The sequence below is a fragment of the Colobus angolensis genome, unplaced genomic scaffold (genome assembly GCF_000951035.1).
Source record: "Colobus angolensis palliatus isolate OR3802 unplaced genomic scaffold, Cang.pa_1.0 Scaffold83, whole genome shotgun sequence".
Lineage (NCBI taxonomy): Eukaryota > Metazoa > Chordata > Mammalia > Primates > Cercopithecidae > Colobus > Colobus angolensis.
In genome coordinates, this window is record NW_012122154.1 from 4,446,087 (window position 1) to 4,457,275 (window position 11,189).

Consider the following 11,189-nt stretch of genomic DNA (forward strand, 5'->3'; position numbering starts at 1 on the left):
CTGCAGTCCCAGCTACTCGGGAGGCTGAGGTAGGAGAATGGCATGAACCCAGGAGGTGGAGCTTGCTGTGAGCCAAGATCACACCACTGCAATCCAGCCTGGGTGACAGAGCAAGACTCCATCTCAAAAAAAAAAAAAGAAGAAGAAGAAGAAGGAAAGAAATAATGCAAAACCGTGGCCGGATGCAGTGGCTTACACCTGTAATCCCAGCACTTTGGAAGGCCGAGGTGGGCGGATCACTTGAGGTCAGGAGTTCGAGACTAGCCCAGCCAACATGGCGAAACCCCATTTCTACAAAAATACAAAAATTAGCTGGGCGTAGGGGCGTGCGCCTGTAATCCCAACCACTCTGGAGACTGAGGCGGAAGAATTGCTTGAACCTGGGAGGCGTGATTGTGCCAACACTCCAGAATGGGCGACAGAGTGAGACTCTGTCTCAAAAAGAAAAAAAATAATAATAATAAAGAAAGAAAGAAAGAAATGCAAAACCCTGGGCCCCAGCCCAGACTCATTGGGTCAGAACCTGCATTGTGACAAAACTCTCAGGTGATTCAACTGCATATTAAAATTTGAGAAGGCTGGGCTCTGTGGCTCATGCCTGTAATCCCAGCACTTTGGGAGGTCAAGGCAGGAGGATCGCTTGACAGGAGCCCAAGGCCAGGAGTTCAAGATTAGCCTGGGCAACACAGTGGGACCCAGTTTCTGTAAAAAGAAAAAAAGAGATAAAGTTTGAGGAGCCTGCTTGAAGATGTTTTCCTTCTCTGGGGTCCAAGCCAGGGCAAGGCTTGGTCTCACTCCTGTCTTCATTCCCCAGGGCCCAGCACAGGGCCTGGCTCCCAGCAGGTGCTTGGTGAACCTGGGTGGACTTGTTCTGAGTTAGATTCAGCCTGCTTTGGGAGTAGAGCATTTAGGGGCCAGAGTTGGGAGTAGGCTGGACTGAGCTCTTGGTGCCCTCTCCTACCTCCCCAGCTTGACCAATGAGGTGGTCCATACGTGTTCCACCATTGGCAGCACCATGGAGATCATTTTGCAGAACACCCACTTCCTCATGTGGGACATAGCGGGGCAGGAGGCTCTGAGCTTTATCAGCAACACCTAGGTGAGGATGGCACCAGGGCTCCAAGGCAGCTGTGTGATATCAGACAGTCATGTAACTTCTCTGAGCCTTGGTTCCCCAACTTGTGAAATAGAGATTATAATAATCGGCCGGTTGCTGTGGCTCACGCCTCTAATCCCAGCACTTTGGGAGTCTGAGGCGGGTGGATCACCTGAGGTCAGGAGTTCGAAACCAGCCTGGCCAACATGGCAAAACTCCACCTCTACTGAAAATACAAAAATTAGCTGGGCGTGGTGGCAGGCGCCTGTAATCCCAGCTACTTGGGAGGCTGAGACAGGAGAATTGCTTGAACCTGGGAGGCGGAGGTTGCTGTCAGCCGAGATCGCGCCATTGAAACTCCAGCCTGGGTGACAGAGCAAGATTCTGCCTCAAAAAAACAAAAGTTTTATATATACATATATATAATGATCTCCCTGAGTTGTGAAAATTAAATAACAAACCAATATGTAATGTATATATGTCAGATACTCAACACAGTGCAGTGCCTGCCTGTTAACATGTTTTAATACTTCCTGGCAGCTGCTGGCAGCTTTGTTTGATGCACTGGATGCGGTAGGCCCCTTGTCTATAGGGCCTTACCTTCTTACTCCAGCAAGAGTAGAATTCAGTGGTTTAATTCCTGGACTGAGACAGAGCTGGGTTCGATTTCCAGCACTGCTATTCACCAGCTGTGTGGTCAAGAGCAAGATACGTAGCCTCACGGAGCCTCAGTCTCTGCATTTGTAAAATGGGGATACTAACAGTACCAAGTCCACAGGGTTGTGGTGAGGCCTAAATGGAGTCATGAACACCCAGTGCTTATGTAGCACAGCCTCAGCCTCTGCTACACAGCCAGAGGTGTGCTGTTCCCATGTCTGGATAGAAAAGACAATTACAGGCCAGGTGTGGTGGCTCGCGCCTGTAATCCTAGCACTCTGGGAGGCCGAGACAGGCAGGTGACCTGAGGTCAGGAGTTTGAGACCATCCTGGCCAACATGGCGAAACCCCATCTCTACTAAAAATACAAAAATTAGCCAGGTGTGGTGGCACGTGCCTGTAATCCCAGCTGCCAAAGACAATTATAATGGAAGCAGGGTGGTGAAATCTTGAGGCTGCATGGTTTCATTTCTCTGGGTCTGGCGTCTGGGCAGTGCAGAGACCGGGGGAAACACGTTTACCATAGAGAAAGCCTGACAGTTCGTCATCCTTGTGATTGACAGCACGGACCGGGATTGGCTGCTGACTGCTTGAGAGGAGCTATATAAAATGCTGGCCCATGAGGTAAGCCCCCTACAGTTGGGAGAGGGCCCAGTGGTACTAGCTGTGTGCCCTCAGGCTGGTCACTTAGCCTCTCTGAGATTAATTCCTGGTGTCCCAGTTTCTGAGAGTCTCTACACCAGCAGCATGAGGAGGGCTGGTTTGTGCCTGATGAAGGGTGTCAGTACCCTCAGTGCAATTGACTATAGAAGCCAGAGTTGCTGGTTCAAGTTCTAACTCCATTTTTCATTCATCGTGGGCCTTTGTACAAGTGACTTCACCTCTCTAATCCTCAGTTTCCCCAAGTATAAAATGAGGAGGATCATTAATTCCCACCTATGGGATTGTCATAAAGAGGCTTTCCATGAGCTGCTGGTGTCATTTGATGTGGTTGCTACCACTGTGGCAGGGCCCCCATCTCTGCCTCATCCAGGCATAGGCCTCTGTTGCTGGGACAGCGGGAGAGGGAGCCAGAGAGCACCTGTGAGGCAGTAGGAAGGAAGGCTGGGCCCTAGCAGGCTGACTGGGGCTGGGCTCCTCTATCCACAGGCTCTGCGGGATGCTTCAATCCTGATTTTGCCAATAAGCAGGATGTGAAGGACTCTGTGAGGACGGTGGAGATCTCCCATTTCCTTACTCTCAGTACCAGCAAAGGCCACTGTGCTGCTGTACCCTCACCGGGGAAGCAGCACAGTGGCTGCCCCACCTGGATCTCCAGGCCTGGCTGAACCAATGGATGACTGACCATCAGAACCCTTCTTCTGCCTCTCTCCTGGGAGAATCTGGCTCACAGTTGGCTCCTGGGCCAAGGCAATTGGGCATCTCCCCATAGGTGAGATGTGGTGGGTAAGCCATGAGCAGACAGCATCCCTGCTCTCAGGGGCTTGTTCTAGTGGAGCAGGGGCTTGTTCTAGGGAGAAAGAGGTAGCACTCCACCACCTAAACGCAATAATCTTTTTTTTTTTTTTTGAGGCAGAGTTTTGCTCTTGTCACCCAGGCTGGAGTGCAGTGGCGTGATCTCGGCTCACTGCAAGCTCTGCCTCCTGGGTTCACGCCAATCTCCTGGCTCAGCCTCCCAAGTAGCTGGGACTACAGGCACCTGCCACTACGCCCGGCTAATTTTTTTGTATTTTTAGTAGAGACAGGGTTTCACCGTCTTAGAGAGGATGGTCTTGAACTCCTGACCTCGTGATCCGCCCACCTCGGCCTCCCAAAGTGCTGGGATTACAGGTGTGAGCCACCGTGCCCGGCTTAGTTTCTTATCTGTAAGTAGGAGGTTCATTATACCTCCCAGAGTTTCTGTAGAGTAAATGACACCATTCAGTCCACAAATCTTTCTTGAGCACCTCCTTTGTGCAGGGTACTGTTCTAGGCAATGGAGAAACAGCAGTGAGCAAAACAGACAAAAATCCCTGCCCTCATGGAGCTTACTTTCCAGTAGGGGAGGCAGATGGTAAACAGGAAAAATATATAATCAGTTAGAAAATGATGGCTGGGCACGGTGGCTCATGCCTGTAATCCCAGCATTTTGGGAGGCCGAGGCGGGCAGATCACCCGAGGTCAGGAGTTTGAGACCAGCCTGACCAACATGAAGAAACCTCGTCTCTACTAAAAGTACAAAAATTAGCTGGGTGTCGTGGAGCGTGCCTGTAATCCCAGGTACTCAGGAGGCTGAGGCAGGAGAATCGCTTGAACCCCAGAGGCAGAGGTTGCAGTGAGCCGAGATCGTACCGTTGCACTCCAGCCTGGGCAACAAGAGCGAAACTCCATCTAAAAAAAAAAAAGAAAATGATAAATGACTTGAGCCAGGAGTTTGAGAAAAGCCTTGGCAACAGAGCAAGACTCTGTCTTTACAAAAAGAAAAAAAAAAAAAAAAAGCTGGGTGTGGTGGCACACACCTGTATTCCTAGCTACTCATGAGGTTGAGGCAGGAAAATCACTCGAGCCCAGGAGTTTCAGGCTGCGGTGAGCTCTGACCATGTTGCTGCACTCCAGCCTGGGTGACAGAGCAAGATCCTGTCTCACAAAAAAAAAAAAAAAAAAAGTGATAAATGATAAGGTGAATAAAGAGTAAGAAACACAGATTGGGCCAGCATGGTGGTTCATACCTGTAGTTCTAGTTACTGGAGAGTCTGCGGCAGGAGGATGGCTTGGGGCCAGGAGTTGGAGTCCAGCCTGGGCAACATATCCAGACCCCCATTTCCAAAAACAAAAATAAAGTAAAGAAAAGGGAGATTGGAAGTGTGTGGAGGGAATGCTGCAATTTTAGGTAAGTTACCTGACAAGGGACACTGAGCAGATAGCTACTGAGTAATCACCTGGAGGATTTGAAGGAGCTGGGCCACGTAGAAAGGGCCTTACATCAGGCCTGGAAAATTTCCCTTTCCTCTTACTTGTCAAGGGGAATCACGGCAGGCTGGGTACACAAGTATCTTTTTTTTTTTTTTTTGAGGCAGGGTCTCACTCTGTCGCTCCCCAGGCTGGAGTACAGTTGTGCAAACATGGCTCACTGCAGCTTCAACTTCTTGGGCTCAAGCGATCCTCCCACCTCAGCCTCTCTAGTTAGGACTACAGGCGCACACCACCATGCCCTGCTAATTTTTGTATTTTTGTAGAGAGAGGGTTTTGCCACGTTGCCCATGACTGGTCTCAAATACCTGGGTTCAAACAATCCCCCTGCCTTGGCCTCCCAAGGTGTTGGGATTACAGGAGTGAGCTACCACGCCTGGCCCAGGTGTGTTTTACTGAAGAAGGGGAGACTTTAGGCAAGGGACCACACGTTTCTGGCAGTGTCCTTGCCACCCCCTGGGTCAGGAGACCCCTCTTCCACAACCCACAGTCAGTTCAATCAGCATTCTTTTTTTTTTTTTGAGACAGCGTCTCGCTCTGTCACCCAGGCTGTCAGGCTACAGTGCAGTGGCTCAATCTCAGCTCACTGCAAGCTCCGCCTCCCGGGTTCACGCCATTCTTCTGCCTCAGCCTCCCGAGTAGCTGTGATTACAGGCGCCTGCCACCATGCCCGGCTAATTTTTTTTTTTTTTTGTATTTTTAGTACAGACGGAGTTTCACCGTGTTATCCAGGATGGTCTTGATCTCCTGACCTTGTGATCTGCCCGCCTCGGCCTCCCAAAGTGCTGGGATTACAGGTGTGAGCCACCGCCCCCGGCCACTTGATTGGTTGATTGATTGATTGTGTGGAGTTTCACTCTTGTTTCCTAGGCTGGAGTGCAATAGCATGATCTCGGCTCACCGCAACCTCCGTCTCCTGGGTTCAAGCGATTCTCTTGCCTCAGCCTCCCAAGTAGCATGCGCCAGCATGCCCAGCTGATTTTTGTGTTTCTAGTAAAGACGGGGTTTCTCCATGTTGGTCAGGCCGGTCTCGAATTCCCGGCCTCAGGTGATCCACCCGCCTCCGCCTCCCAAAGTGCTGGGATTACAGGCGTGAGCCATTGCGCCTGGCCCAATCAGCATTTTCTAAGTACCCTCCATGTTCCCTGTGCGGTGCCAGACCCAGGCTGAGGATGATACAGAGATGACCAAGACTCCACCCATGCGCCGGAGTTGTTTACAGTCTAATGGGGGAACTTTCATAGGGAACCTCTTTCTGGCACACATCACCGTGAGGAATCCTTGGCCAAAGACACAGCTAAGGGGCCGAGCAAGGTGAGTCTCCGGGCTCCTTCCTCAGAGAAGCCCTCCCCGACTCTCAGGCATCCAGAGGCCTCTGTATATTTCCTTTATCACTGCATGTAATTATAGAATTATGTGTCTGACCATTTATTTAGTATCTATCTCTTCCATGAGCCAGTAAGCCTCAGGGGCATGTCTGCCTTTTCACCAGTGACTTCAAAGCCTTGCACAGTACCTGATGCACAGCAGGTACTCAAATCAGTTTGTCTCTGTTAATTGAATGATTGGATGTAACTTTGCTTCCTGCACCCAGTCTGCTTTGGGAAAGGGTTGGGGACTTGAAGGCCATCACTCTCTTGGGATAGGCTGACCCCTCCTGTTCCTCCCTCCCTGCAGGCTGCCTGCCGCGCTCCAGTGGATGCAATCTCAGGCCGTTGCTAACTGATGTTCCAGTCTGAGGCCAACCAGAAACTTTGGGGTTTTGCATGGTCAAAACCCCATGGGTGGAAAATCAAGTGGCTATTTATTACTTTTTTATGGTTCTCTGGTGGGAACAGTGGCTGCTATGGACAGTGAGATTGACACCATTCTCCCAACCCGTTGCTGAGAATTGGACTGAATACCTTGGATTCCTGCAGACAGCACAGCGGAATAAGCTGCCCCTCACCATGGCCACAGGCATCCTTCTTGGAGATGTCAGGGAAATGGTGAATACGTTGCAGAATTAGGGAGTGGAACCCTCTCCTTCTCCTCAGCCCTCAACCTCTCCGTAGGAATAATGTGTGTGTTGGGGGGCAGATTAAGAGACCCCTGAGGCCCGGCATGGTGGCTCACGCCTGTAATCCCAGCACTTTGGGAGGCTGAGGCCGGAGGATCACTTGAGGTCAGGAGTTGGAGATCAGCCTGGCTAACACGGTGAAACCCCGTCTCTACTAAAAACATAAAAATTAGCTTGGTGGTGGTGCACACCTGTAGTCCTAGCTACTCGGGTGGCTGAGGCAGAAGAATTGCTTGAACCCGGGAGGTGGAGGTTGCAGTGAGCTGAGATTGTGTCCCTGCACTCCAGCCTGGCCATCTCCAACAAAACAAAACACAAAAATTAGCCGGACGTAGTGTCGGGAGTCTGTAATCCTAGCTACTAGGAAGGCTGAGGCAGGAGAATCCTTCGAACCCGGGAGGCGGAGGTTGCAGTGAGCTGAGATTGCGCCACTGCACTCCAGCCTGGGCGACAGAGCCCGACTCAGTCTCAAAAAAAAAAAAAAAAAGACACCCCTGGAATTAGTCTTCATTTCCTCAAACCCACCCCCACCCTCAGGCTTTTTGGCCCCTCAGCCATTTTTGTCACATTCCCTTTGGGCAAAGGAGATTCTAGAAAGGTGAAGAAGGTGGGCTCAAGGGGAAGAAGGTAGAGGCAAAAACCGGAAGGGGAAATGCAGGAGGACAGGACGTCCCAGATAGGGACAGCCCTTTGCACTGCAGAGATTCCACTCCTCCTCGTCTTTCCATTCCCTCTGAGATGCTGACTCTGACCACAGTTCTTAGACTTTAAGCCACTCCACAGCATCCCCTTCACTTCTAGTGTCCTTCCAATGTGAATCTCGCTCCTCCCAAATATACCGGATTCCTACAGGGGCTGCTTATTTTTGTGCAAGGATTTTTTTTTTTTTTTTTTGAGTCTCACTCTGCCGCCAAGGCTGGAGTGCAGTAGTGGCGCGATCTCCGCTCACTGCAACCTCCGCCTCCCAGGTTCAAGCGATTCTCCTGCCTCAGCCTCCCAAGTAGCTGGGACTACAAGCGCGCACCACCACGACCTGCTAAGTTTTTGTATTTTTAGTAGAGATGGGGTTTCACCATGTTGGCCAGGATGGTCTCGATCTCGTCACCTTGTGAGCCGCCCGCCACGGCCTCCCAAAGTGCTGGGATTACAGGCGTGAACCACCGCGCCCGGCCAGGAGTTAAAAAAAAAATACTGTATTAGGATTTTTATAAGTCTGTAATAAATGCTGTTGAAAACTGTTCACCTCTTATTTCTACCTTCTCCTCTGTCTGTTCCTCAAACTGGCTTTTGGTTTGAGAGAAGGGGAGGAGCGACTCTGGGGCCGGAAAAGTCCAGGAGACAAGGTGGAGATCCAGTCTGTTCATCTGTACATCCCTAGACCTGGGGCGATCCTGGGGACAGTCCTTTTCTCAAGCCAGTTAGTGGACATCTGGGGGAGAGTCTAGGCACGGATACAGAGGACCCAAGATTCCTTAATCTAGTTGTTTTTCCGAAAGCGTGACTGTGGAGGAAGAACTCAGGAGTTCTGGCCATTTCCACTGTATTTTGTGTTTTTTTCAATAGGTATCCGGACGCAACCCGCAGATTAAAACTTTAAAGGATATTGAAGACCACACCCCTATTCCGTCGAAATTTATTCTAATGAGACTTCTACGGCGTGGTGGGGGTATAGCTCAGTGGTAGAGCATTTGACTGCAGATCAAGAGGTCCCCGGTTCAAATCCGGGTGCCCCCTTTGCAGCCGTTAAGTTTTAGTGTTTTGGTTTCCGGAGGTCCCCTAAAGAGTTTCTGCACAGATGGAACGGGAGGAAGTCTCTGGCCGTGCCACCATCTTTTCTTTTGCAGGCGAGTGAGGATGGAGTCCTAGCCCTTGCCAGTGGCTCAGCCTGCGTGTGCATCCCAGGGTGGAATGTAGTACCAGTGAGGGCGAGGAGCTCAGGGCTGACCCTTGGAACACGGTGCAGGTGGCTCAACCTCGCAATGGCAGGGCGGAGGCGGGCGCACCCCCAGGTCAGCCTAGCCAGTGACCCTGACGGCTCTTTCATGGCGGGAGGGAAGCTGAGTTTCTAAGGGCTGGGCTGGGGAAGACAGATCGGGAGAAGCCGCGTGAGCATGTGCGAGGGAGAAAGAAGCTCCCAGACGTGGCAAGGGGGCTTCTGCAAGGCAGGAGAGTAGGACACCCCGAAGTGAAATATTCCTAGAGACTCCTTCCACACCCCAGGAATATATTTTCTTACACAGCCAGTGGAAATCTTCAGCTCAGAGCTTCAGGAAACAACCCCTGCTTCCAAGTGAGTCATTTTTCTGGGAGTTGTATTTTTTCCATCTCTTGTAAACGTCTTACCCCACTTCCACTTCCCTTCGGGAACTCCACACAGCGCCTGCGCAGCAATAGCGCTAAGGGACAACCTGCGCTCACTCCCCGACAGAGGGGGTATAGCTCAGTGGTAGAGCATTTGACTGCAGATCAAGAGGTCCCCGGTTCAAATCCGGGTGCCCCCTCTTTGACGTTTTTCGAGATACTAAAGTTTTTGTCCCAGGTTGTCGATTTTTCCTGAGCTGTTTGCATTTTCTCCTACTGGCAGACGAAGAGCAGTGAGGGACTGCAAGGAACTGGGGATTCAACGGCACTGGCTCTCAAAATGTGGTCCTGGGACCAGCAGCATTACCTGGGTACGCTTGGCCCTCATCCCAGACCTAGTGAATTAGAAACTTGAGGGTGGAGTCCAGAAATCTGTGTTTTCATATACGCTCCCCATCGCTTGAGTCCAGGAGTTGGAAGCTGCAGTGAGCTATGATCGCAGCACTGCACTCCAGCCTAGGCAACGTGCGAGAACCTGTCTCAAAAAACAAAACACACACACACACACACACACACAAACATACCCTCCAGGTGATTACGACCTCAAGGTCTAGAGCCTTACATTAAAATTTATACATTTGCTTCTACTATATCCAAGTTTATGTTTCAGCCTGAGCTCTTCTTGTAAGACAGACCACGAGGTACCCCAGATGGTGCAAAGACGCCGGGGCTGGAGCTGGAATCCGTCCCGGGACCTCTCACCTTGACCTCGGGGAAGGCAGGAGGTCGGAGACAGGGGGTGGGCAGGCCCGGGAAAGAGGAAACCCACAGGACGAGAGGGTTGTGGCTCGTCACGTGGCCACTTGAGGGCAGCAAGAAGCCGCAGCTGGAGGCAGTTGCCTATCTGATCCTGTTTGAGAGTCCGCCAAGTTGGGATTTAAATTAGACATCAAGAAGAATTTACAGACCGGCCTTGTCTTGTTCCATGGTAAGCGGACACTGGGTTTAGGGCTGGAGGAGGTAGTCTCTGGGACTCTGGACCCGGCGGAAGGTGTAAGAGATTAGAGAGCCCAGTGTACCTTCTTCTCCTGTCCCCACCTATATCCCTCCTCCTGGAAAATTTCTCCAATGGCGGTCAGCGTTCGCACCTTTCCTCTGCGCCGTTTTCTAGTCCCTAGGCCCCAGCCCACTAGAAGCCAGGGTGCCCCCTCACCCCGTCTCCCACTCTCCAGCGCCCCAGCTCCTTGCCGTCACAAGAACCAAGTAGGTCAGGGGAGGAAAGAGACACCTCCGTGTCCTGACCTGATTCCTTGCCGTCTATTAAATATCCTACATTGCGGGTATTTTTATTCTGTCCTGGAAGAAAAAAATGAAAAAATGATCTGTCCCCAGAGCCTGTGAGAAGGTGGTGGCAGGTGGGGTGAGCCGTTTCCTCGTCTGGGGCTGGCTCTGAAGATTGATTGGGTCTGGCCCTGAGCAGGCCTGGACCTGGAAGCCCCAGAGAGGCGGGAGGCCTGGGTTACCTACTCGTGCGGAGGGGTACAGGCTGTTGCAGAGTAGGGGGTAGCCAGGCCCCCTCCACTCTCACGTCTGCCAGGGTTGGGGGGCAAATCGGTGCTGGAAATGTGGGGATGGAGGGATAAGGTGGAGTCATGGGAGGGGGGTGGGATTCAGGTCCCTCTTGGGGAGAAAAGCTGGGGGTCTTTGCTGCAGGAGGAGATTCCTGGGGGTGGGGGCTGGAGGACAAAGCATCAGAGAAGCACAGAATTCCGAAGAACAGCTCAGAAAGTCGCAGAGCTTGGAGGAGCTGGGGGCGGGGGACAGGCAGGGGCCCGTGGCCCAGGGAGGGGGCGCCTGTCCCTCCCAGGGGTCCAGTCCCTCGGGCCTTCTCTCTGCAGCTTTCCCGGCGGAACGGAGGAGGGAAAGGGAGCCAGGAACTCAGTGAGGCGCGCGGGGCGGCTGATGCTTCTAGAGGTTCTCTCAGCCCGAGGGGCTCCCGCCCTCTCTCCTACTCTTCACCCCTTGCCTTTGGAGCGGCTGCAGGAGCTCTAGGGGAGCGCTCCGGGAGGCTGAGGGCAGGCGCGGGGAGAGCCCCCAACGACGCAGCGCCCCCCGCCCCGCCCCCTG

At 52.2% G+C, this 11,189-nt stretch overlaps 2 protein-coding genes and 2 non-coding genes across 4 annotated transcripts in view; all 4 read left to right on the forward strand.

Moving 5' to 3' along the window:
* Window positions 1-3,081, forward strand: part of ARL5C (ADP-ribosylation factor-like 5C) — a 6,007-nt gene extending 2,926 nt beyond the window's left edge. The window contains 4 exon segments of the mRNA XM_011929957.1: window positions 970-1,099; window positions 2,294-2,377; window positions 2,903-2,924; window positions 2,927-3,081. Coding sequence (XP_011785347.1) covers window positions 970-1,099; window positions 2,294-2,377; window positions 2,903-2,924; window positions 2,927-3,081 — 391 coding nt within the window.
* A 5,342-nt stretch (window positions 3,082-8,423) lies between these two features.
* TRNAC-GCA lies at window positions 8,424-8,495 on the forward strand. Its single transcript has one exon. It is a non-coding gene; the product is annotated as a tRNA-Cys (tRNA).
* A 695-nt stretch (window positions 8,496-9,190) lies between these two features.
* TRNAC-GCA lies at window positions 9,191-9,262 on the forward strand. The gene has a single exon. It is a non-coding gene; the product is annotated as a tRNA-Cys (tRNA).
* A 915-nt stretch (window positions 9,263-10,177) lies between these two features.
* The window catches only part of PLXDC1 (plexin domain containing 1), an 85,757-nt gene continuing 84,745 nt past the window's right edge, over window positions 10,178-11,189 (forward strand). The window contains exon 1 of the mRNA XM_011929927.1: window positions 10,178-10,325. Coding sequence (XP_011785317.1) covers window positions 10,191-10,325 — 135 coding nt within the window. The 5' untranslated portion in view covers window positions 10,178-10,190. The remainder of the gene's footprint in view (window positions 10,326-11,189) is intronic.